Raw genomic sequence first — 27380 nt, 5'->3', positions numbered from 1 at the left:
GACCTAAAAAGAACGAAGACTAGAGAAATTCCCCCGCATTTCCCCGAGGGGGAGAATGTGAAAGTGCGAATGCACGGTTGTCGGCCCGCTTGCGGCGCTTGCGCTCGGCCCCCGCAGCCCACCTCCTCGCCGCCTTCTCTTCCATCTCTTCCATCGGGTTTGTAGTATCACGTGTACACCACGCAGTTATCAAGCCGCTATAACGCCGCTGAGTCGCCAACGCACGTCGCTGACGACGTAGTTTGAATGCGTTAAAGATATAAGGCGCGTCACTACCACTCATATCAGCGTCGCCTCCGTGGCTTGGTCGGTAGAGCGTCGCGCTGCGGCCGCAAAGTCCTCGGATGGAAACCTGGCGCCGGATGCTGTTTCTTTTTTAAATATAGAGGAGCACTGCGGACGCCAACGCCGCCGCCGCCGCCGGCGGCGGTGGATGGTTTGGGGTCGCTTATAAAGTGCATTCGCACTTAAAACACACGCTGCACAAACACGAAAACGCTATATTCCCGTGCCGGCTGCTTTGCCGGCGCGTCGTTGGATCTCGTTGCTCACTGGATCCCCAAGACTGCTGTGTAGCATCCGTGATACACATTATCATTCAATGCAAGGCAATCGACTTTACACGAAGCAAACACTTCAGAGAACTCTACAGACAAAATATTCCATTACATACGTCATACTTTTTAGGAGACGGGAACCTTGTTTTCTGTTCAGCGCACCTGTAGGTTCTGTCAGAGGTTCCCTTCTTGCAGCTCATCTCATACCCACCCATAGTTTTACCCTGGTCCTATGCACCAGCCACCTTATTTATCTTTTAACCAGTTTTCGTCTTCACCCTGGCCCTGTACACCAGCCATACTCATCGCCTTTATTGATTTTATTCGTGTTCACTCAAACCAATTTTTATAGTCACTTATTCATCAAAACACTTTCTTGGCGCTATTTGCCGTGTTGGTCTGGTGCCATTACATTCAAACATCATCATCATCTTCATTAGATTGGAGCGTGATCCTGTCGGCTTAACGTCACCTTGGCAACGTGGGCCCTGTTGCAAAGGCAGCTCTCCCGGTTCTATACAGCAGTTCTCCCTAAGCGACGGCCCCACCCTGCCGTTGTTTGCTCTGATATCGCTCGCTCTGTTTACAGATCGACGGGGCTCTGTGGAGCGACGCAACAATTTTAACGACATGCGACCTGAATTGATTGTTTTCTATTGAACTATCGGCTGCGCCAGATCGATGCTATGACGCTCCCCGCCATTTTCCACCGGCGCACGCGTGGAGCAACTCTTTACAGACGAGCTCACCAAGCCGCACATTTCCGTATTGGGAAATTTAATGCGCAGCAGTACTAAGTGAGATGCGCTGTTAACTTCTCAAGGAAGATTGTACACCAAGTGCGTGGTTGGTGGTCTCATGTCAAACGTGAGCTGTACCGGGTGAATTGGAGCGAATAGTTGGGAAAGTTGGTTCGGGAATAAAAAGCGTATTTCTAGGCGAAAAAAGACGACAACGCCAGAGAAGAATGCGGGCGAGATAGGCGCTGGCATCAAATGAACAGTACAGAATGGGTGTATCGCGTGGCATGGTACACTTTTTATGGACTGTCCCAAACAGGCCAACCAGTGGTCAGGCTTGTTTAAATCATTTTCAAGGAGAGCCAACTTGCATGTTGATTTCGAGGAAGTTCTTTCCAAACAGACACTGGATCACTTGGCGAGAAACCCTGCACTTGTTCTTCAGTTGTTGAAAGATACAGACCATTTTGACTCGGGGTGGTCGGCCGTAGAAAGTTCTATAAAAGTACTGCTACGGCGGAGTATTTGGTGGCACTCCCAACAAGGGTTGGTCCATTCCTCGAAACACTCTCACTCTCCCTGATTAACTGGGGGAACACTTTTCTTCATGGTGACGCGCTACATTGTACATTGCTGTTATTCGCACTGACGTTGCCGTATTAGTGACGTCTGGTGGGGTCCTATATAAAACTTTTAAATATTAAAGTGGTTCTTTACTGCTTCGGGGCACACACTACCTCCACAAACATTGGTGAAAATGTTACATAAGATTATCTTCCTCATGCATACTGAAGCAACAGTTTGGTGTTTTTTTCAAACGAAGTAAACTCTCAAAACAAGATCTCTTTTCTTTCCAGCCTATTCCTTTGCTTTCGAGCTTTTGTGTTGAGAGAACGTGAAAATGATGATAATGATGGTGATTAACAAATTTGTTATAGAAGGATAGCACTCTGGCTTGGTTGGGAAACAGGGGGAGAAGGTAGGGGTTAAGGTTCAATAAAGTTACAGCTGAAAATAAACATCTTTAGGGCGGATTTGCCAGCATGTGGTTTCAGGAAGAAAATAATTGTTGAGTGTTTTGAAAATGCAAAAACTCACGTAGGTGTTCGTCACAAATGGCTGAAGAGCAATAACTATTAGTTGAGAGAATCGACTGATTGGACACGCTGACAACTTCTATTTGGACGTTTGTGTGCGAACAAAGGCATAAAAACTGCATTAGAAATTGGCCGTTTGTTCTACCTTTTAAAATATTATACAGTAGAATCTCGATAAAAGAAAATCGCTTAAACGGAATTGCTGCTTGAACGGAATAGTAGCGTGTAAGTTCGTTGGTTTTGTATTCAGATAACGTAGAAAAAACTCGTTAATTGGAACTAAAATTTCCACGTCATGGTGTAAACGGAAGGAGAAATGCAACTTCTTAGTTGTGAAACCCATTCGGCTTGAGAATGAGATTTTTACGGTTCAAGGTGTATAGTTCTTGTTTTTTTTCTCCAAGATTTTTTAGCCTATAGTTGGCCTCGTAAGCCTCATCTCTTTAGTTGTCAGCCATATTAGCGCAACAAATGCAACATCGGAGTTCTTGTTTTAGTAGTTCTGTGTCAAATCAAGGCGCCGAGGTTACCGGGCTCAGCTCCTGCCACCTCGTTCGTACCATTCTGGTGCTATTCGATCTTTATTAACGTGTGGCCATCTTCTAAATTCTGTAGCTCGTGAGCACTTGCGAAGTTGAGGCCTCTAGCCTCCATGAAGATGCAGTTGCAAGGACTCAAAGATAATGGATACGTTTTGTAGTGCAAAGCGACTCATTGTTGCCAAATAAACTTCGCGAATGCTGTGCCTAAACCTCTTGTAGTTTTCTTGCTTTCTGAAAAACTATCAACTACATTCACCTTCGAGTGCTTAGACTTCCATGATATTTTAAGGGCCTTGGTTACTCCGTGAGGTAAGGCGTTTATTGTACGACTAAGCCGTCTCGGAACACCGGGCCAGCAACTAACGAAGATGATGATCAGTCTCGTAGAAGACGAAGCGTTCCTCGATGTGTTTGGTGATGGGGATAATGGAGCAGTGGAATAAATGATTTTCTACGCTTCGGAGCTTCGCGCTCACTCTTATTCTCCCCCGCCCATGAAGGCGGCCTCCCGGCCGCAATCACACGGAAAGATGACGATGGAACGGCTTGAGCCGAGACACGTGCACAATCTCGGTGCCACGGCATCGGCGGTCGGCAGGTGGAGTTACGGGGGTTATGCGGAAGTTGACCGGTGAGGTTTTCTCTAGAACGGTGTACGGTCCAAGGAAACGGTGAAGGAATTTTTCGCAAAGTCCAGGAACCCGGAAAGGGGTCCATAACAAAACTTCATCGCCAGGTCGGAAATCAACAGTCCGGTGAGATGCGTTGTAGCGCTCTGTCCTGTCCTGCTGACACTCAGTAGTGCGGTCACGGGCAAGCTGGCGGCAATACTTCACGCGAGAGATGAACTGTTCAATGCTTGGAGCAGAACGTGATACAGGGGCGGAAAAGAAACAGGTGTCTAGTGGCGAGGACGGTTGGCGGCCTTATACGAGGAAGAATGGGGAATAACCGGTGGTGCGTTCGGTAGCCGTATTGTAAGCGAATGTTACGAAAGGGAGTATGTGGTCCCAATTGCTGTGATCAGGTGCAATGTACATTGAAAGCGTGTCAGAAAGTGTGCGATGAAATCTTTCAGTAAGTACATTAGTTTGAGGGTGATATCGGGTGGTCGATTTGTGAACAGTTCGTGAAGCATGCAGGACTTCTGCAACGATGTTCGAGAGAAACGTCCTCCGCCGGTCACATAGCAGGACACGAGGGGCACCATGCCGCAAGACGATGCGGTGCAAAAAGAAGCTGGCGACCTCTTCGGCACATCCAGTACGCAAGGGAGCCGTTTCAGAATAGCGTGTCAGATGGTCCACAGCTGTGACGATCCAGCGGTAAGCGGTAGGAGTTCTAGGTAGCGGCCCGTACAAATCAATCCCAACAACCTCAAAAGGCTCAGCGGGGCACGAGATAGGTTGTAGCTGTCCAGCCGGAGGTGATGTAGGGCGCTTGCAACGCTGGCAGGAGGTACAGGACGCGACGTACTTGGATACGCTTGTGGACATGCCAGGCCAAAAGAAACGGGCTAGGATGCGGTCATACGTTTTCTGATATCCGAGGTGGCCAGCGGTCGCATCGTCATAAAAGGGCTCCAAAATGTTCTGCTGCAGTGCCCGGGGTACAACGGGAACCCACTTTTCTCCGGTAGGATGATAATTTTGACGATGCAACACGCCATCAACAACCCGAAATTTTGTTTGCTGGCGTCGCAAGCGACTGTTTGGAGGCTGTGTTCTACCACTCAGTCTGTCAACTATGCTTTGACAATAGTGGTCTTCTTGTTGAAACTTTTTAAGCTCAACGCGTTCACCGACCGCAATGGAGCTGACAGGCGCAAGCGGCCACGCTTTCGCCGGCGGCGTTACGCAAGCAGTATGTGAAGGCGATAGCGGGCACCGCGACAGCGCGTCTGCATTGAGGTGTTTCTTGCCCGACTTGTATGTGACAAAGAAGTCGTATTCTTGTAAACGAAGAATCCACGTCCAAGGCGTCCAGTAAGGTTCTTTAAATTCGATAACCAGCAGAGTGCGTGATGATCGGTTACAATGGTGAAATGGCGCCCATACAAAAATGCCTTATGGGCGTCTATAGAAAAATGTATGGTGAGCTATGGCCGCCTATGGGTCCCTATGGTCACCCATAAAAGTGCATAAATTAGGCTATAGCCAGCTATTGAAGTTTTTATGCATCCTGCACTAAAGAATGTAAACCATACAATTCTCTTTAGACGACTATAGAACATCCTAGTGTGTTTAGTCTGTAGAGTCACAGCTATTGAGGCTACTGTAGCCAGCTAAAGAAAAATCTATGGCTTTAGTTCTATAGGCCAGCCGCGACAAAGCTCTTTTGGCTGGCTATAGACCATTGTTTAGCTTTAAGTCTACAGACTTGAAACCATTCAGCTGTCTTTTACCAGCTATTGAAAAGAGTTCGTGCTAAAGCTAAAGAGAGAAAGCCATAAATGCTCATTTGGCTGGCTATAGGCCGTTGTTTAGCTCTAACTCTACAGACTCAAAACCATGGAGCTGTCTTTTGCCAGCTATTGAAAAGGATTCGTCCTAAAGCTAAAGAGAGAATGCCGTAAAAGCTTATTTGGCTGGCTATAGGCCGTTTTTTAGCTCTAACTCTACAGACTCAAAACCATTGAGCTGTCTTTTGCCAGCTATTGAAAAGAATTCGTCCTAAAGCTAAAGAGAGAAAGCCATAAAAGCTCATTTGGCTGGATATAGGCCGTTGTCTATCTCTAAGTCTACATAATTGGAACCATTCAGCTGTCTTCTGCTAGCTATTAGAGAGAATCTGCCCTAAAGCTAAAGACAGGCACCAAAAAGTTTCTGCGGCTGGATACAGCGTAATATATAACTGTAAACTTTTAGACGTGTGACAATTAAGCAACATTTAGCCGGAATTAGGAAAGCGTTTGGCGCAGAATTTAGAGGCTTGCATCCATAAAAGTTTCCTTAGCTAACTACATAGTGACATAAGCCTCTAAGTCTACAACCGCTAATAAAAAAGTGTTAGCCTATAAAGGTTTAATTCGAGCGCACCATTAAATTCTATTCCGCTGGTTCCAATATGACTTATGCCACGTAATTTATACACTCATGATTTACCTAGCTACATCTACAACACAGACTGAATAACGATGATGAGGTTCATCGGCCAGTTATATGAAAGTTTTTGTTCAATAACGTTAGGTACCTAATATACCAACAATACGGGGAAAGTATGATTAAAGGCAGCTACAGACAGATTAACGCTCAAATTCAGGTTGCAACTTTAGATACTGTGCCTCGGCAAAGCTTGCGAATGAACGGAGACCGAAAGACGTATAAGTTCGGAGAATTCTTCCTCTGCGGCCCTTCGCTGCCGCGGTCAAGTGAAAAAGCGGGCTTCTCTGAAAACGGCCTTCTCAGCGACGAAGCAAATTGGAAAGAATTTTCGCGGCCCCCGTTCCTGCGGGCGCAGTCAGAAATATGGTGGCATCTGCGAACAACCGCGTTCCTTCTCCCGCGGAGCTCACGTTGAAATAAGTCATTGAGAAAGGGGGAGAGCGACCCAAGCTGGACCGAAGGAGGCAGGGAAAGGAAGTTCTGAGAAACATTGAAGAGGTAGAGGGGACCACGACCGGCCGGGGAGGTGCGGCGTGAGTGCCCCGCGCGTCGACGGTCGTGCGAAGGGAAGTTTTCGTGGAAAAGAGGGTCAGGCGTTCCGTGCTGTGTAGTATTCGTGCGCGCAGCAATAATAGTGGCAGAAAAGTTTCCCTGAGTACTGATAACAGATATAGTTTTTTCGGATGAAGAAAACAAAACGTTAAGCGATGTTGTATTTGCCAAATAAAATCATTACCAGAAAACAAGTTAGAAAAAGGTCGAAAGATGGGCACGTATCTCCGCACTATTTGCTAGCGCGATGGACCTGCTTATACCAGGATGTACTCAGTCAGCCACATCTCGTCTCCTTGCGCATGTGCGCGGGCATGGCACGTGTTGCCAAATGTTGGAAATTTACGACTCGACTGCAATGTGTTCGTGTTGATGGTGTGACCCCAAGCAAATGTGCCGCTTTTCGCTGTCGGAAATTTCGGTGTTTACGGTGACAGTGTTGCGATTAATTCAACATTAACCCGAAGTCATGCGAAAATGGATACCTGCGATACCGCGACAGGAATTTCATCGTATGCAAAACACCAGGGTGAGTGATCTTACGAACTGAAGAGGCTGTGTTGTGCGAGAAATGCAGAACTTTTTTTGGTGTTCAAGAATACGTTTCCAAGCTACCCTGCACCACATGGGCATTGCAATGTACACAGAAGTGAAGATTTCGCCGCGGTGATGAGACAAAGATAATTATTTTTTCGCGAACTGAGAAAACTTACATGGAACTAATTGAACGGACTTGGAAAACGTTTTTTATTATTGCATTATGTGCGACCGTCTTCATTGTTTAATTAACAGTGCATTTCCATTTTAGCCACCATACTTGCAACTTTGTGCATTGAGTACTGAGTGAAATGAACGACTTCTGAGTGTTCTATTTTCTGTGGACTACCCAGTACCTGTACGTATATGTGTCTCGGTGGGCGTTCGTGAAAAATGTGCCGCGTAGTGTGGTTGTCGAGCGAATAACGTAAGCGTGAGCCAGAGTGTTGGAATGCGTGTGCTGTGTGTTTCGATCGGCGTATGTGAACAACAGTTTACTGGCGGCGAAGTAGCGTAGATAGTAGCCCTTTATGTAGTGAATGGGATGAATAAACCCCTTGGTTTTGCTTTCCTTGTTTGCCTGTGTTTAAGCCTTTTGTGAATGAAAACTGGCGACGTGTTTGCAATCGCAACCTTGCACTCCCCCTATACCGCTGAAGTGTTCATGGAGCATATATTACAGAATGCAGATGGCCACACAACCTAAGTGCCACAGGAGAAGTTCTAGAGATCCACAAGGCTATATGCTGGCATGGCAGCGTGTTAATAATTTCCCAGAGGCTGCTGCTGTCGCTGTGTTTCAAGTAGTGGCGATTCTCTTCTGGCTGCAGCCCATGCAAAAATATCGTATGGTTGGCTATTGAAAATCCTTCTTATGGTTGTCTTTAGCTATTTGGCCCAATTATCTTTAGACATTTCTATGGCTGTCTTTAGCCATTTCTATGGATATTCCTATGGGTGTCTTTAGCTTCTTCTATAGCCATAGCGATATCGAAAGAAGACCTAAAGAAAGCCATAGAACCGGCTATAGAAGAAGCTAAAGACACCCATAGAAATGTTGATACGAATAGCTAAAGACAACCATAGAACCGGCTATAGAAGAAGCTAAAAACACCCATAGGAATGTGGATACGAATATCTAAAGACAACCACAGAACCGGCTAAAGAAGAACCTAAAGACACCCATAGGAATAGCGATACGAATCGCTAAAGACAACCATAGAACCGGCTATAGAAGAACCTAAAGACACCCATAGGAATGTCGATACGAATATCTAAAGACAACCACAGAACTGGCTATAGAAGAAGCTAAAGACACCCATAGGAATGGCGATACGATTCGCTAAAGACACCCATAGAAACGTCTAAAGAATATTGGGCCAAATAGCTAAAGCCGACCATAAAAAGGATTTTCTATAGCCGACCATACAATATTTTTGTATGGGCGGCCGTATAAATATGGCCGAAATTTCTGGACAGCCCAAACGACGGCAAGGCATTCCTGCTCTGTGATGCTGCAGTTTTTTTCGGCGGGCGTGAGAGAGCGACCGGCATAAGCAACAGGCCGCTCTCTTGATTGGTCATTCCGTTTGAGGAGAACGGCGCCAATGCCGGTCCAACTGGCGTCGGTATGGAGAAGTGCGGGTCTTGTTTCACCGAAGTGGCACAACACTGGGCGACAAGTAAGCGCACCGTTAAGAGCGTGAAAAGCTTTTTCACAGTCGTTGGACCAGGTGAAGGAAACGTCGGATTGCAGAAGCCTGTTGAGAGGTGAAGCAAGGGTGGCAAAACCGGGAATAAAACGGCGAAAGTAAGAGGCAAGGCCGAGGAAACTGCGGGGGGCTTTTGTTGTAGCGGTCGTGGAAAATTGAGCACAGCTGTTATTTTGTCAGGGTCTGGTTGGATGCCTTCTTTGCTGACAACATGACCGAGGACTTTGATTGTTTTGCTGGCAAAACGGCATTTCTTTGGGTTGAGCTGAAGTCCAGCATTTGCTAAACATGTAAGTACTTCGTTCAAGCGCTCAAAATGTTGAGGAAAAGTCGATGAGAAGATCACATCATCATCCAAATAACATAAACATGTCCTCCATTTGAGTCCACGCAGGACTGTATCCATGAGACGCTCAAAAGTAGCTGGGGCATTACATAATCCAAAAGGCATAACATTGAATTCATAAAGTCCGTCTGGGGTGGAAAACGCGGTTTTTTCTTTGTCAGATTCATGCATCGGGATTTGCCAATAGCCGGATCGGAGGTCAATGCTCGAAAAATATTCCGCACCTTGTAAACAGTCCAAAGCGTCATCTATTCGGTACATGGGGTGTACATCTTTTCGGGCAATTTTGTTTAGTGCACGATAATCAACGCAGAAACGCACTGATCCGTCTTTTTTACGAACAAAAACGACGGGCGACGACCACGGGCTAACAGAAGGGCGAATGATGTTGCGTTCAAGCATGTCCGAAACGTGGTCCTCGATGATCTTTCGTTCAGATGAAGATACGCGATACGGACGGTAGCGGATGATACGAGAGCCATCCGTGTCAATGCGGTGTGCTGTTGCGGTAGTCTGCCCCAGCTTCGACGAAGAGAAGTCAAAACAAGCTACGTGTTTTTCAAGCAAAGCAAGGAGGGACTCTGCCTCTTTAGGGCTGAGGTCAGGGCTAATGGTTGCGACAAGAGCGGCCGATGACGATGCAGGAACCGAAAGGCCCTGGTCTTCTGACGACGAGCAAATGGGCATAACAGACATGGCCTGGCTGTCAGCAGCAGCAGTAGCAATAGCAGCACCTTTGGGCAGCAAGATCGGCTCTGAACTGACGTTCGTTGCAGCAAGTACCGCTGGCCCATTCGAAAACCGAACGAGGCAGGTGGGAATGACGACTCCTTTAGGAAGGAAGGACCCTGCAGGAACGGCTAAAATGTCACCATCTTGAATCCTATCTGAGCACATTGTCATTAGTGTCTCTTGCCCAGGGAGCAAAACTTGATCAGCTTGTGCCACCAACCGAGGCGGCTCCTCATCATCACCGCTGGAGAAGTGGGTAGCCGTGAGTTCGACAGCCAGTAAATTGCAGGAAATGACAGTGGACGCCGAAGATAGAAAGTCCCACCCCAGAATCAATTGGTGTGCACACGGAGAAAGAACTGCACAGGGAACGTGATGACGGCTTCCATCTATGAATATTCGAACTGTACACTGCGCTGAGGGTTGCAGTACGACTCCGTTAGCATTGCACAGGGAAGGACCAGTGTACGGAGTTTTAACCTTACGGAGACGCGAACACAAATCTGCATGAATAACCGAAACGCTTGCACAAGTATCCACAAGAGCATTAACAAAAATCAAAAGTTTGATGGTCGTTGAGGAGGACTTGAGCATTTTCCGAGCGACGCAGTTTCACCTCCGAAAACTGCAGGCGCTAGTTTTCCGAGCGGTTGTCGGGAACGTGGGAAGCCGGGTGAAGAGGAGACACGGACCGTCGATACGGTGAGGGTGATCGGCGGCGGGAGGAACGATTGGTCTGAGGCGGTTCAAACGAGGGAGAGGGTGGCGATGAGCGTCGCGGGGTTGAATCATACACACGACGTTGTGAACCGTAAGGATAAACGAAATCTCGTTCAAACGGTGCGTACCCTCTTCGTTCATCTTGCATACGGCGTCGGCAGAAGCGGGATATGTGGCCCCGGATCCCGCAGTAATAGCAGACGGGTCGGTCGCTCGAGAAAGCCTGGTGAGGGGTTCGCACGTTGGTGCAGTACCCCCGTGGAACGGTCGCTGCGGAGATCGCTGTTACATGTGCGGGTGCGAACGGGGCATCTTGAGGCCGGGGCGGTCGCGATACCATCGCCGAGTAGGACGGGGTCGGAGTTGTAGTAATGGGGGGTGGCGTCGGCATCACACCCGTCATGGATGCCAGCTCCTCCTTCACGAGGTCGCGCAACTGGAACGCTTCCGAGCGAAAGGAATCGCGTGGAAGCGACGGCGGGTCATTGAACTGGAGCTCTTCGCGGATGATTTGACGTATGAGGGCGCGTAGGTCCACGTCCCCCTGTGGTTGCATAGCAAGACCATTTGCTTGCAGTCGGACGGCTTGCAGTTCGTCCAGGCGCTTTCAGGTTGTCCGGGTATCGCTGATGGTCGAACGATTTTGAATTACAAGGGCGTTGAAGGCAAAAGGTGCTATGCCCCACAGGACATGGCGAACCTTGTCGGCCTCCGGCATGCTTGCATCCACACGGCGACATAGAGCAAGAACGTCCTCTATGTAAGACGCATACGTCTCCTCAGGGCCTTGAAGGCGACTGGCCAGCTTCCTTTTCGCCATGTCTGACCGCGCGGTTGGTCTACCGAATATCTGGCGCAGCTCCTGACAAAAGGTGGCCCAGTCGGCGAGCCGGTGGTTGTTGTTAAGAAACCATGTTTGTGCCACCTTGTCCAAGGAAAACCCAACGTTCTGTAGCTTCGCCACGTCATCCCAACGGTTAAACGCACTGACTCGAGAAAACTGATCCAGCCAGACTTCAACGTCTTCATGGTAGAGCCCGGCGAAATGAGGAGGATCGTGCTGCCAGCTGATGACAGCAAATGCCAGAGGCGCAACAGGGGAGGTGCCAGCGGGACTGCTTCCGGCCTCACGTTCCATCGCTGATACAGGCAATCGCCTACCTAAACGGAGCTCCATGGGTCTGCTTGGAAGGTGTTGAGTAAAGGATCGAGCGCAACCGCCACCACTTGAAAGGGCTTTGGGTACTCGGTGAGGTAAGGCGTTTATTGTACGACTAAGCCGTCTCGGAACACCGGACCAGCAACTAACGAAGATGATGATCAGTCTCGTAGAAGACGAAGCGTTCCTCGATGTGTTTGGTGATGGGGATAATGGAGCAGTGAAATAAATGATTTTCTACGCTTCGGAGCTTCGCGCTCACAATATAGTATTAAGAGTGTGTACGCACGAAAAGTTGCACTTTCACCGATCTATCTCAGGAAACGGCACTCTCTTAAACTGAAATAATTTTTTCGGTGCCTTGAAGTTCCGCTTATCGAGAATCTACTATAGTACCATTTTCATCATTTTGCTTCAAGTTCGCCTTACGCCATTCGAACTCGTGTTTAAATAGTCCGTATTTTATAATTTTCAGGCAAATATTAGGTTTGCAGAAGCGAGAGATCCAGCAGTACAACTGATAATCACGGGAATGGAAAAAAGCCAGGTATGATATGATTATTAATCACAATATTTTTTTTCTGCAAAGAACTACTAACTATTCCTATTTTGCATTTTTAGAATGAACCATACCTAACTAACAAGGGTGGAATACTAAGCGGACAAGTAATGTTGATGGACTTAAGAGCGTACGCCGAAAAAAGGAAGAGGACCTATGGGGAACCCGACATCGTGTTTTTGGTGACAGGGTAAATAGTTACTTCTATGTTAAATCCATCATGATGATTGTAAAAGTGAACCATAATTGGAAACGTATTTGGCTTGCAGTCGAGACACATACACCATAAAAGACGGAAAAGTGGAGAGAAATTTGGCAGGTGAGCAATTTTGTCTACCGTTGCGTTTTTGAGCGAATTAGGTCCACTTCTGGTGTAATGGTGAAACAAGTAGTTTTCGTTGTTGAAATATGCATTTAACAAACGTAATTACAATTCGCGTCTTGATCATGTTCATCGCCGGAGGTGTAGATAGAGGAGGAAAGTAGCCGGAGGGGGGGTGAGTGTGTGGATTACGTGTAGTCCTGTAAGCCGGTTTCGTGAATATACAGTCGAGGACCGTTCTCTGTAGACCCTTCGTGACGGGTCGACTCCCGCAGCGTTTTTGACTTGACTTGACGTGGCAATAGAGATAGGTTTCGGTTCGCAGATCCTGCCAGATAGGGCACTTCCATATCAAGCGGTTGAAGTAAGCGACATGTTTAGTTGTGGGAGTCACATAAGTTTGTCCAAGGCCGCAAGAAGTTCTTCGACCAGAAAGTTAGGGCTCGCTCGGGCTCGTTTTTTCTTGTTCACAAGAACATCTCATTTAGCGAAAGTCAATTTGCCTCGAAGACCAACCTTTTACATTTGTTGGCATTGCTTTTCCGTATAGAGTCTGTATTTACCGTACTACGAATTGTTCGGGACAAGCCGAATGCGCAGACAGTAGTATGATGTAGTTCTTGAATATGGGGGTTGTATGCTAGAAACTAAACTAAAGCTCGCTCCCAAAGTTTTAGTTGGTTGTGGCCACATTATTTTGTGGGTGCGACCGTCGACAGTTTTTGTTAAGTTGACACAGGAATTTAACGCAGAAATTTGGGCTAGTTGGTGATACAACTTCAACATGGTAAAAAGCGCACTTGACGGGACAGAAGAAGAGAGAGTGACACGAGACTAACGTTCGTCACGTGTCACGCTCTCTTCTTCTGTCCCCGTCTAGCGTGCTTTTTACCATGTCGAAGATGACGGAGGAAATAGCAGCCGATATTTTTGAAGCTTTCGGAAAAAAAGTTGCAACAATATTCTTCCACGGACAGACGGCACATTGAGGCTTTTGCATGAAACATTAGTTAAAGTCTAAACCAAAAGATGTGAAAACGACGTGTAGCCGGGGGAGCAGAATATTCGGTTGCAGCAAATATATTTTGTTAGGTGCAACTCCGTGCCATAACGCATCAAACCTCCAGTTTAACTTCCCTTGCAGTGAATGATGAGTTTGCTATGTGAGATTGTAGGTCTGTAGTATTGAAAAAGCGTGTATATAAGTGTCAGAACGAGGCAGGCTTTCCCAAGAAGGCGCGTTCTACTAAACTTCTTGCAAATGTTTTCGCTGTGCTCGCCAGATTTCCATACCTGACATGGGTTAGCGCACTGCTGATCTAACTTTTTTTAGTTTGGAACTGCGAATTCTTTTTTGTTTTTCGTCTGACTGCTGTCAACGCTTCTTGTTATGTGTTTCAATGCGGTACGGTGTAATTGATTTTCAATAGTGGATTTTGTCATTGTTTATGTGATAGGCAATACTTTTTCCGGAAAACAAATTCACACTCAACATTTGTTATTTTCTTTCCAAACAAAGGTGTGGCATATTTGGCTGGTTTCTGTACCAACTTGTTTGCTGGTTACGCAGAAGACACGCCTGGGGTGTACAATGGAATCCACACTCTCACCCATGAAATCGGTCACTTGTAAGTGAAGGTCTCCTGAGTGTATGTAAAAAAACTGTTTTTTTTTATGTTCAAGTAAATAGTGCCTTATATATTTGTAAAACTTTTTTTTTGCTCAATCTTTTAAAAAATCTGACTCCTGAAATATTTGCGGATAGTAAAGTCGGCAAATCTTAGGATTCCGTAGTGCTGTTCACTACAGATGAAACACATTCCCATTGTGTAGTTCAGTTGTTCGTGTTTTTGTTGTGTTTTAGGTGTCTATTTTTGGAAATGCCACATATTTAGTATATCTTGTAGGATGCATTTTGCATCTTGCTGCTGCTTCGCGTTTTCGTCTCCGCTGTTCCCGTGGGTAATGGACAAAGACAACCCTACTTATTCTCTTATTTGGAGTGAGTGGCTGTTTTAGAGCACGCCAGTGGGCTTTGACTTGGGACTTTTATACCTTGAGGTCTCCGTGCATATATCACAAGTAATTTTTCTGTTAATTTATGTAGTCATTCAAAATGAAAGTTTTGGTTATTGAAAAAATTGTATTAGATCTGGCAAGTTTCAAATCTGCCTATATGTTCCTAAATAAGCCTCATATGCAAGAAGAACATAATATAGCAGAGATCGCATCTGATCACAAAACGTCCATACTGAAAAACACTGGTATGGAGAATTCAGAGGCCGTATATACTTGGTCATATCCTCCCCAGGGCCTAGCCAGGCTTCTTAACTACCGTGAATGCAGCTGTTAAGAATGTTGCTTGGGTGTTTTCTACGTTTCGTGCCGTGAAGGCTTATGTAGACTTCTGTGGCATTTCAAAGATTATTTGTTTATATGGTCACTGCAAAAACGTGTTGAATTGTTTTATTATCCTTACTTATATTCAAGCAATAGGTGTTTGTGGTTAACGCTGATGGCTTAGTATTTGGCACGGAGGGCCAAGTTTGTTTCTACCACAGGTGATTAGATTTTTTTGTGGCTTCGACTACTATGCACTGCCGAAGACGTTTCTAATCCTCGGTCGAACATAGGTGCGTTGGAGGCTGCCAGTGGTGCGGGTGCCGACCGAGGTACCAACCAATAGAGATTGCGGAATGAAGACCGGAGGTTAATGTCTTGGGCTCTTAACACAGAGCATATTCAGTATTATGAGCTGAGTCTGCTAGAGTGGATGTCCATATGAAATAAGGCAAACATCTGTTATGCGGCAAGTACAGGCCAGCGCATTCGTATTTAGGAGGGGGGGTGCGAGTTTCCTCTTAACGGCGACAAACTCTTACTGCGTTGTCAGGTTGGCCTTAGTTCTGGCTGCAGCGCATATCTCCACACGACAACCTAAAGGGACAGACAACCTATTTTTGTGGAGTGCACGCCGTCTAGCTCGTATGGAAGCCAGGGGTTTGCATACTGATTTTGTAACAGCAAATTATCCTAAAAAACCAGCGAAAATAAGTTTAATTTGGCACTAAATATCTGAAGTCTGAAAAATGGCGGCGTTTAGTATCGAAACGTGACACTAGCTTACGTGTACTATCAAATGCGGCGATTTCAACGCGTATTTCAAAAACCGTTGTCGCTTCCCGGGAGAAGTTTTTAATCACCTCTTTTCATCTCACGTTTATTAAAGGTACTCTGCCGCATTGCCGCATGATTACCAGAATTCCTTTTGGAGGAACAGGTATGTCTGCTAGATCTAAAAATTCCGATTTCTAAAGTATCTCGAGCGCTATCACCAAAACCGTTTTGGGCTAAAGTGTTTCGGTGATATCTTTATTTGGGTTAAAGAAAATATGCTCGACAAAAACAGGTTGTCGGTCCCTTTAACGGTGGCTCTGGAAATTCGAGTGTCAAAACTTTCGCGGAATTTACGACACCAGGCCAGCAAAGGAACGACCGAAGCGTGAACGTATCCAATGGGGAGAAAGCACAGTGTGGCCAACTGTGCAAGGGAACAAGCGAGGACGTTTTCGCACGCTCCGCCAAGCGCTTATGGCGAGACGACCAGAGAACCGGAGGCAGCCGGCACATACGCCATGACTAAAACAGCGTATCCTCTGCTACAGCGTTCCGTCAGGTTGCCAGAGCTAAGAAACGTCGCTCTTTAAGACTGAAATTAACGAAAAAATCAGAGGCGCATCGGCTGACTTCGCTGCAAATGTCGCTGAAAGACAATAGTCTTCTGCCAATGCTGCCACACAAATGCATCTTTTCTCTTTCCCAACCACTCCTGTCACGGTAAACAAAGCAGAGGTTCGCTCAAGTGAATTCAATTTTACCGTGTTTTACTGGTCGCACCATGTACTGGCACCTTTGTTACTGTTGAGCATGAAACACTGCCTTGAGGGCTCACCGCGAGCGCTTTTATGTAATTTGTGGCAAAACCTTTTTAAGGCGGATTTTTTGTTTGCTATTGCGAAAATAGGTCAGCCATGTATTTTAATTAAAAGAGCAATGCAAATATTTCTTGGGTAGTTATGCCTTGCCTCAAATATGCCTAATATTTTTTTACGGTCAAACATGTTGCGCAATAAGAGCATTGCCTTAAGGTTTAGTAGTTTAAATTTGTTTTGCCTACATAAACGTCTCGTTGAGGAATTCTTTTGCGTTTTTGCCGGGCGGCTGAAATGAGGGACCGACAGCGAGACCGAATAAATATTTCGCGTTTAAGTAGCCCAGCAAATACTGTAGCCTTTAAAAACATTTCCGCCGTTCCAGACTTTGAAGGTGGCTGTCCAGCAACGCTGAATCGGTCCCGGGAATGTTAAGGCGGCACTTTCCCGGCCAGTATGTTCCGGACTTTCCTATAGGCTATGACCGCTATCAAAGCAGTGTGTCACACACGTTGCAGCTCGAGCCAAAATGATGACTGAGAAAGTTTCTTCGGAACCTGGCGTACGCGCCCTTGAACTCGTCCAAGGTGCTAGTTTTACGCCGAAAGGTTATTCCCGGCATTCCCTCGCGCACGGTATGCGTCGTCAGTTGTCGCTCGTCACTAGTGTGCACGCGGGCACGCTCGTCGGACGCCGGATATCTGTTAGCACGCCGTAGAGAATCAGACTCGTCTCGCTTTTAGCGGGCGCTGTTTGCGTCGCATTTTTAAAGTCAATGAGCACCACTGTGCGGCCCAATGTGAGAGAGCCAGCTTACGAAAGCTAAGCATACACCAATCTTTTAAAAGTCGGCTTCACTTTTAGACAGATCTGAATCACTGGTAAGGCATTTTTTGCCGCGTGCTCCAAAATGAGTCATCATGGTTATTTGTCGTTGCACTCGCATTTTCATTGTCCGCAAAGAAATACAATAATATATTTTCATAACGGTATCAGTAGGCCTAGTTGGCATTTCATAATTCGCATAGTGAAGCACAAAAATGGACTGGTGAGAAAGCGCCCTTCGGAATTATCTTTTCCCAGTCCCGTTCCATTTTTATAGCTAAAATGAATAGAGCCTCCACTTCGGTAGCCCTAACAATTCCATGCAGACAACTATCTACGCCGTCGTTGGGCACAGGCTGGTCTGAAGGAGCGCGCATAAAGTAAAATACTTTGACAACTCGTTGCCACCAAGAAAGGCGAACCTATTGAGAAGTATGTAAGTTTATATAAAAATGCTGGAAAAAAGCCCGATGCTTTTTGTGCATAAAACCATAGCAGTTGTCTAGCGAGAAAAGAAACTGCTTGTTTTTTTTATCCTTTAAGCGTGAAATATTTCCCAGCTCTCGCCAGCTGAGCGGCACGGCTGTAACGCCGCGCGGCTGCTGGCACCTCGTGGCGCCCGGCCACATGTGTTAGCTGTCAACGATTCTCGCCACCTGTCGGCGTTACCACTTCGCGAAGCACGACGCCCACGCGCCTGCTCGCTCTCTTTAACAGGTGGCCGTACTGTAATAATGCGCAAAAGGCCAACGAGCAATCTTTGTCCCCCGCCATCCATCGGGGATATGCGTGCTCGAAAGGAGCTCGGAATTGGGTGATTGGGGTAGGTATGTGTTAATCGTGATTAGCAGTACGAAAATGACCTTCTTGGCAGGATGTTTCGGGAGCATCAGTAGGAGGAATGCGTACGGCGGTTGATACATGTCATTTTTATGCATTCTTGGTAATACACGAAAGCAATGGAAATGACTCCACGTCGGGCGAATGGTTGCTAGGTAGTTTTGTAGCCTTAAGATTACCAATTTGCTGCTTTTAAAGCAAAGTCTTACTTGCGACTCCTCCCGACTTTCCAGGCATTGCTGGTGCGGGTTTCCTTGGTAGCGCCGGTGGAATTCTCACAGCCCCCCCCCCCCCCCCTTTTGAGAAAGATTGAGAAGGATTAATTTGAGAAGGATTAATTGAGAAGGATTGCATTCTTATAGGTCAGCATCCACGCCAGCTGAATGGAAGTGCGATTACGCTTCCAATAAGAGAGAGTGGAAGGTCAGCACCATTGTCTGTGCTGAGGAAGGTGACTGTAATCGACACTAGAAACAGTGTTGTTTGATTCGCCCATCGAAACAACAGTGCGTCTGTGTTTTAAGGCATACAAACTGCATGTACTTTTCTTCGCGTCTTATGTAGTTACACTTTTTTGAAGCAAGAATTACACATCAGCTTTTATTTCCCGATCGAAGTGGTATAAAAGCTTTATTTAAAACAAAGCCCCTAAAATTTGAAAGTAAAGATCACGTGAAATATTTGAACCGTTTTGTCTCATTAGAGCGATTGTTTATCGTGAATTTTTTTCTGTCTGTCATTGTATCAGTGTTCCTATGGTAGTTGGCTGAGTTCAACATGTTAATGTCACGGCGATGAATACTTCTTTTTTAGGTTAGGTGCATCGCACGACGGCGCTGGTGATGAAACCACCGATCCAAACCGACCAAACTCTCTTTCTTGTTCTTGGGAGCTGGGGCACCTGATGAGTTACATCGACAAGAACTACTTACATCATTACTTTTCCGGCTGCAGCCTCGCTCAAATACGCTACACTGTAAGGTGAATTACTGTTTTTATCAAAAATTTTGTACCATTTGCCAAAAACGTCTAGACATTTATTCTGCATTGCTATGCTAAAGTCCTTTTGCCATTTTTAGGGTACTGAGGGTCCCTGTGTCAAGGTGCAGAAGGGGTAAGACGGCAAACAATAACACTCAACAGATACGGCCGCTGTGTCCGTCAATTTTATCGTTAAGTGTTTCAACAGAACTTGTGTCTCTCGTTTCTTACTGTGTCCAGTCTTAGTGCTGTTCCACCTTGACATGTACCAACTCACCAAGCCGAGAACTGTCCTTCTATTCCAGCATACATTTGCTCAAAAGCATAGATAGTAAACATTTGGGTTGTTCGCGTAGTCTATAACAAAAACAGCTTCCTGTGAAAAACTTTATCACGCTGAAGTAGCAAACTGGCGCACTCGCAGTGGTAGACATGTTGGTACACTTACATTGTGGGCTTTGCTAAAGTAATTTACGGCTAAAGTACTGTAGGTGGCGCGATGGTTATGCATTTTTTTTGCATTAGGTATCATAAGCTGCACGGTGCACTAGATACTGATTATCCTCATAAAGCCTGAACATATTCGCAGGCAGTTTCCTGTTCAACAAAATAATCGCACAATACCAAAAAATACAGCACGTTTGAGCAGAAAAAATAAAATGGCAAAAGTGAACTTTGCTGCAACTTAGCACTGTGGGTCACGAAATGAAAAAAAAAATGACGAATTATTAGACCAGTATATAGGGGAAAAGTGTGGACGTGGGAAATACGCTGACAAATGGGTAGGAAGTAGCATTATTGAGAGTGGTGTAATTTAAAATGGTGTAGAGTCTGTATCATTCATGATGTTGCTTAGGTTAACCCTTTCCTATCTTAGTGACTGCATTCTTCCGATTAGAAAACGAAGTTTACATGATTACATGTTCTGTTTCAACATGAAAAATGTTGAAACAGAACAAACTGATTCTTATGAGCCTTCTTTGTACTAAGCCTTTTCCGCATCCGGCCTGTTGGAACTTGGGTTTTTTTCATTATAAAAAAATTTCAATATAATCTTACGGATGAGCAAAAAGCACGGCACCTACGTGGTGTTTTTCATTGCGTTATAAGAAGTGCAGCGCTGCAACTGGCTTTGCACTTAGAAGAGTGTTTTAGTTATTTTTATGCCATTTTTACAATAAAAATTTCCTCAATGTACCGAGTATTGGGAGACGTTTGCTTTGACTGGCTGGTGGCGGATCAGCGCAGGTCAAAGCCATCCTATATTTTGCTGCGTCCAAACGTGGGCAAACCCGTAACATAGCAATAAATAAGCTTCTTCGCAGCATTAATAGAAAAATTATTGTGCAATACAGTTGTATTTTACGGGGTATTTTTTGCACCATTGTGAGGTTAAAGTTTTGACAAGTGCGTTAGAGCATAGCCAAAACGACAGCGGGGAAACGTAGACAAGAACAAGGTAGTGCGTGGTTTACATACCGGAGCAACACAGACGCCCCAGGGACACGATCACTGTCAGTTGAAGCATTCTCGTTTGCTTCGATTGTATTTGCCAGCGTCTGGTAAGAACTTCTGCCCAAATTATTCCATTTTAAAAGAGAAAGACACAAGACAGCAAGGTTTTTCGATTCTTGAACTATTGTGTTCATGTAGAATACGGTCACTCGGCAGTAAGATATAGCGTATTAAAACGGAGGATGAGGACGGCAATGTGACAATGGTGAACAGAATAATTTCACCAGGTCTTTAATTAAGCGTGATGTATTTACATGCATGCGAACATTTTGCCTAGTCAAAAAACGCAGAAGTCTGTACTGCTTCACTGGGCTTTGTTGTCCATGTCTGTGTATTTTCTTACAGTGGAAGAGATCGTTTTTGTCTACCTGACATGTTCGAATGTAGTTCAGGTTGTTCAACTTTAGTTTGATTACTCATTTACACATCTTGCCTAACATTACCCCTGAAGTGTTCTATGTAATGGTAGACGAAATATTTGACTGGCAGCGTAGGGATTTTTTGGCTGTTGCTTTTTGTTTGAAGGAGTAGAAGTTTGAATTATGATAAAAGGTTCTTATTTCTGCAGACACCTGCTGCTTTCCCGATATGCTCTAAATTTCGATGTCACAAAAACTACCACTATATTTTGAGGCCACCTAAACATTCGGTTTTACTAGCATAAACACACATTGTACGAATTTAACGTATACAATGTAAACTGCAAATATTTCAAGCTAAACCTACGGAAACCTATATGCATCAAAATTTTTCTTGTATCTTTTATGTTAGCATTGTGAAATGAAGAATCCTGACATATTGAAAAAAGGTAAACATTTTTTGTATAGGTAATTGAATTGTTGAATTTGTTTTCCAGTGACAGTTGACCACTAGGCTTGTATGAATAAATGCGCGTTCATAGCCAAAACTTCCAAAATGACGCGAAACACCGCTACTGATTGAAACTTTAACCCATGCACTCCAGGCTCTTTTTCAATGACAAGGTCAGTGTTGTATCAACCACCCACAAAAAAGCGTCATCGTTGAAACGATGCGTTTTCTTGCCTATGTTATGGTATTAAAAGCATGCATTGCAATAAATGGTGATACGCGTATGATGTAAACCAAATATAACATTTGTGGTTCCTACTGGAGGAAATACTTTAGCAAAATATTTTGCCTTAAGTGTTAATGTAGGCTAACATAGGCATTAGGTTTCACTAGAACCCTGGTATGACGTCGCTGGAAAGTAAAGAGCAGGAATTCTTCGTTTTGCCAGGATGCCATCACCGCCCAATGATCTCTTATCCGCTGTGTTCCAAGGGACACCGGGGAGTAAGCGTTGCAATATCTGTTCATTAAATCTAGCACTGACACTTGCATTGCCTGGTTAGCATATTCTCAGAATGTTATCCTTTTAATAGACTTCGAACGATGGCGTGCTGGATGGTGAAAGCCAAGCAGGTGTACAATGTTACTCAAGACTATCCTGGGATGATAATCAATCAGCAAGCATACTGCCAAAAGTTATATCCCTTCGAGAAAAATGTTACCGCAGACCTTGTAAGTTGCAGTCTGTACTTCGTACCCGAATTTCAGTGCCTACATTTGCCCGCATGCCGCGTACTCAGTTTGACAATCTGGGCTATAGAAGTTGTCTTATGTTTCAGAAAACACCGGCACTGAAATCTCTTTGCAAGGTCCGCTGCCTATTTATGAGGTATACCAAAGAGACCTGGGGGGGCCGCGTCAGCTGGGCTTGGAGACAATACCAAGTCTTCAGAGCGGCACTTGAGTATACGACGTGTGATGCAGACAAGGTATGTGCAGTGCTCTTTTCTTTCTTAAAAGCATTCGTGGGGAGATAACAGCAACTGACCTTTTCGTAACTTGCCGATTGTTTGAACTGGGAAAAGTAAGTTCCCTAGAGAGGAAGCAGGGACGCGAGAAATGAAGCAGAGAAAGAGGCATTGAAAGCGTGCGCCATGCAGATGGTCTTCCCTGCTGTTCGAGCATCACCTTGCCTTGAGCAGTGTGGAATGTTTGAGTATTGGTCCCCCGTCGGCAAACACAAATATTTATCTATAAAGGCATAATCGGTTCGTTATTTATTCATTATATCTCCCCTGTTTCATGTGCCATTAGTTCCTTGGCTTTGCCCTTCCACGGAAACGGAGCGTTTTATGACCATCTGTTAGTAGTCGCAGCAAAATTACCAATGGCTGAAGAAATTTACACCACCTTCTTGACTTGGTGCCAAGCATAAATTGTGTGTACGAAACCCTCCTAATATATGTCTTTTACAGCTTAGAACCATGTGAAGTGGCGTACGCAAGCTAACTAAAGATGTAACATCAGCTTTAGGATCCCATTTGTCAAGAACGTTAGTGTGCGCCTGTACATACGAGGTCTTGAATGTAACAAATGTAGAAATGAAGAGTGAAGCGATGATGGATGAGGATAATATATGCCTACATAACGTTACGCCCCTTTAACAAAACACCTGGGGCATTTTGTGGGGTGATTGAAAGTCGTGGTGCATATCGTTGTCGTTACTAAGGGCTGCCCAAAGTAACACGCGCACAAAAAATATTACTGGGAACAAATGCGTGGCCCTGCGCTAAACAACATGATTGCGTATGCTTAGGCGGATGTGAGGAAGCCGGCCTTCTTCTTACTATAGGCCCGAAGTGGAAATGGGTGGGTCTACAGAATTTGCTTGTTTTGTCAGGCTAATGGTACCGAGGTCCTGAAACCCGGCCGCCGTTCCCAAGAAAGTCCCCGAAGGCGCACCTTTACTAGCAGTTGTCTTGCTGAGCACGAGGTCGCGGGTTCGATTCCCGGCCGCGGCGGCCGCTTTTATGATGGAGGCGAAAAGCGAAAACGCCCGTGTGTCGAGATTTCGGCGAACGTTAAAGATCCCCAGGTGGTGAAAATTAATCCGGAGCCCTCCACTACGGCGCGCCTCATCGCCTGCGTTGCGTCGGCGCGTTAAACCCTATAATCAATCAATCAGTTGTCTCCCCCCCTTCATATGTTCCTCGTAAGGTCCAGTTAACTATTAGCTGAATTCCACGCAGTCCGCCACGTCCTATCGTACGTCGTTTCGCGGGCATCCTTTATGCAGCCGGTAAGCAGTGTTGTGCATCGCCATCACGGTAGATTGAGCACTGCCACAGTTGCCTTGTCACCACAGGTTCCATAGTGTAGACCTTATATTCCGTGTACCCGCCATACGCTGCCTGAGGCAGGATGGGTTGTGGCCCAGAGTTGATAACGGTTGTGCTTGGCGAATTGCTTAGAACGCCTTGGCTGCTGTTTCGAAATGCACACCGGTGCAGGAGAAGAGACGTACCAAACATTACTGCGAATGAATTAGCCGAGACTGGTCCCCACTATCACTCTTGCTCTGTGACGACTAGGAGTCGCGCATTGCGGTTGGGACTGTGGTGGCTATGATGTACAGTATGGTGCGGGGTGAACACGAAGTTTCTTGAACTAAATTTGATTCTTGTATTAGGTAATATGGTCACGGAGAAGAGGGAGGTTGCGAACCGTTCTAGCCACATGTGTCATAGCGGGTGGCCTTTGCTGTATGTACAGCGTGTGCAACTAATTTGCGTTGTGGCCCATTGCGCCCCTTTGGTTCTCCAATATATGCAGATCAAAAAACACCAATAATAATGCCCCATTGCGCCACTTTTGTTTATAATACACGCACATCAGAAAACACAAACAATAACAGCTGAATGCGTTTATGGTAAAATTTTGTTGATACGCTTTTCAGAGGAACTCGAAAATAAAACCTATTATGCGAAAATCGCATTATCCAAAGAGGTGAAATAACGAGGGCAACATGCATACTCCGTGAGGAACTCAGTTTTATTGAGCAACATGCGGTCAATTTGAGTTGCACGTCCTGCTTTTCGACGTCCAGTATACTGGACGTCGAAAAGCAGTGAGCCCTCCTGAAATGTAATAAAGAAGCTGCGGTATTCGCTTCCCCGGGCCGTGTTTTGTACTACAAGCCGTGCCATTCATTGAATAGGTAAAGACAGCCAAGCGACGTTTGCAAGTATTTCATATCCAAGAAGAACGCGAAGTGGTGATTTTTTCGTGTAGGACTGACCCTTCGGTGTTCACTCACGCCGCTATAAGTTCCTTGAACCATGTAAGCGGAAGGTATTTGATTTGCTGATGCTTCGCACCGACTTTGTTTTACACTGGGGCCGAAAACTTTCAGCTTCTTTCAAAGCTGCTCTTGCTTAACGACATTTGGGCTGAGCCTTGACACTGACAAGACCAGCTAGCGTGCCAAGTCCACGCGCTTCCTCTTCTTGTTCTATTCGAGTTTGCGTACAATTTCCCCTTTTTCTTTCACACTGAACGCCTTGCGTTTAATCTACATTGTGACAAGCCTGGCAGCAGCATCGAGCACAGCAACAATGCAGGCAGAGCAGAACAACCAAATAGCCCCAATACAGCAGCAGCGTTACCAAACACAGCAATAAGGCAGAAGGAGAACGAAGAACAGCGTGGGAAGCGCCCAGCGTGGAGAGCAGTTGAAAGAAAGTTGCTGTCTGCCGAGAGCGTTGCTCACATTTCTTGAACATGATAAGTTTTTATAGATGTCTTGATGCATCACCTCACGTAGCATCACCATTGGACAGAGCGGCCACGCCAGGCGGCGATGTTTTCGCCGCAAAACTGGCGCTACCGCGGCCTCAGAGGATCTGCAACGTGGATATCGTGGCTTAATATGCGAAGAATAAACGTAAAATTTGCGAACAATGTCGGTGAAGGTTCAATTTCCCGGTCGTGATACCCGATTTCCGGCCAATATATGATGGTAATAAATCCACAAAAATGCTATATTTCGAAGTATCATCGCCCAGGAATAAAAAGACAAACCTGTTAAGCCGGAAAACGTAGTATGCCGAATCGTATCAAGGAGATTCCACCGCATATATGTGAAAAGTGTACAGGTGCAGTAACTAAACAAGTAGCCTCCTTGTATATTGTGTCCTGGGAGCTCCGTGGTGTGTGCCAGCACCTCCCTCTCAGTGACGTGCGGAGCGCGCTTTTTCTTCGGTTGCGGAGTAGTAGACCAAGTAAATGCTAGCACATTCAGCCCTAAAACTGTGGTACTATAGAAAAAGACCGTTTTCGAGTATTGCCATTCATTATGACCCCGACTTTTTTCAAAGGGTAACGAAAGTCTAATTTGGAATCCTTTCGATATTCAGTAGTAGAGAAAACGCCTTTCACGTTTTAGTCAACTTTTAAAAAAAGACCTGCTTTTGCGAAGTTCAAACACGACTTCTATCTCTAAATTGTATGCACAAGGTACCGCACAAAGGTGAAATACTTCTTGCAGTTTAAATGCACTGCACTTAGGTGCACCTGTGTTTGAAAAACCAGCGTTGCCATGCAGCACTTCAACTAGCCGCAGCTATAAAGAGCAAAATACATTAAAAAAGTGAAGTTCCTTAGCAGACATAAGGTTGCGATTTCCATAGAAACGTTCCCCTCAACACGAGATGAGCACCGTAGACTACACATCAACCGCACATAAATATAAATCAACGAATTACCTCAGCTTCTCCTAAACTGGACTAGTTTAAGATAAGTTAGACAAGTTTCGAAGCTTCTGTAAGAATAAAAGCTGGTTGTTTGATATTGATGATTAATTTTGTGGTATTTAACAAGAACTACAGGAAGAATAAAAAAGTGTCAAGGATTTATCGAGTTGCATTTGACCGGCCGGCTTACATATCGTGCAAGTAAAAGGAGTGTCCGTTTACAAGTTTAGAGCAATCCTTTAATTGAAACTGCAGCCAATTGTATGCGGGTAATGAGGAGTTCTGAAAAATGAGAGTATTTTAATACATATATATTTTGATAGTGTGTGTAATGAAGTATCATTTTTTGACAGGTCTGCATCCAGGGAAGATGTGTTCCTAAGCCAACAAAGGGGTCAATTACGACGCCCGAAGGAAGTAATAAAACGGCCCAATAACGAAATAAAATGAACAGGCTACCTCACAAATTTCTATTGCCTACGCAGCAGCTACAACTGCAACTATTATAGAAATATTCACAATTAACCTTTTAGAGTGCTTTATGCAGTACTAGTGCAGTGAGGCGGATTTCAAAATGCCCACAGGCTCACAAAATAGCACAATACAACAGCGATACTCCATCACGTCAAGCCAAACGGAGTTCACCAGTAGACACATTTCTGGTTCCGTTAAATCGTGATGACGTTTCACAGCACTTCATAACTTAAAAACCCTTAGAGAGTAAAAAACACGGTGCTCTTCACGTTGCCACTCCAAAGAGACGTAAAATTGACCTTGAATGAGGGTCCTAATATTCAGAACAGTGGGATATTCCTATTGCACTAAGCTTGGCGTGTTAATGATTCTTCGGGGAACCTAGGCCTACTCACTTGCCCTGAAGGGCCAGGCACTACGGCTTCCCCTTGCAATAGCTAATAAAGTCATCTTTATTACACAGCGTTTGCGTGTATTTATTTCTTTCCCGCGCTTTCTCGTGATTGATTTCCAAGCCGCAGATATGCCGAAAATCCCCACTGAGAATCTACTAGTCCGTCACATAGGACCCGG

General features: G+C 45.4%; 1 protein-coding gene across 3 annotated transcripts in view; it reads left to right on the top strand.

The window, feature by feature from the left end:
* LOC144141838 (venom metalloproteinase antarease-like TserMP_B) overlaps window positions 1–27178 on the top strand; it is a 45969-nt gene extending 18791 nt beyond the window's left edge. For 2 of the 3 annotated variants that reach the window (XM_077673324.1, XM_077673325.1), the window contains exons 6-13: window positions 12274–12345; window positions 12420–12547; window positions 12627–12676; window positions 14199–14307; window positions 19090–19257; window positions 22176–22314; window positions 22422–22571; window positions 26687–27178. In XM_077673324.1, coding sequence (XP_077529450.1) covers window positions 12274–12345; window positions 12420–12547; window positions 12627–12676; window positions 14199–14307; window positions 19090–19257; window positions 22176–22314; window positions 22422–22571; window positions 26687–26770 — 900 coding nt within the window. In that variant the 3' untranslated portion in view covers window positions 26771–27178. Of the gene's footprint in view, window positions 1–12273; window positions 12346–12419; window positions 12548–12626; window positions 12677–14198; window positions 14308–19089; window positions 19258–19355; window positions 19391–22175; window positions 22315–22421; window positions 22572–26686 lie in introns of those variants that run through there. The other variant, XM_077673326.1, reaches the window with a different exon arrangement.
* The last annotated feature ends 202 nt before the right edge of the window (window positions 27179–27380 follow it).

This window comes from Haemaphysalis longicornis, unplaced genomic scaffold, assembly GCF_048455015.1.
Source record: "Haemaphysalis longicornis isolate Haplotype H1 unplaced genomic scaffold, Haemaphysalis longicornis Haplotype H1 scaffold_6, whole genome shotgun sequence".
Classification (NCBI taxonomy): domain Eukaryota; kingdom Metazoa; phylum Arthropoda; class Arachnida; order Ixodida; family Ixodidae; genus Haemaphysalis; species Haemaphysalis longicornis.
This window is presented reverse-complemented; position numbering and strand designations above follow the sequence as displayed.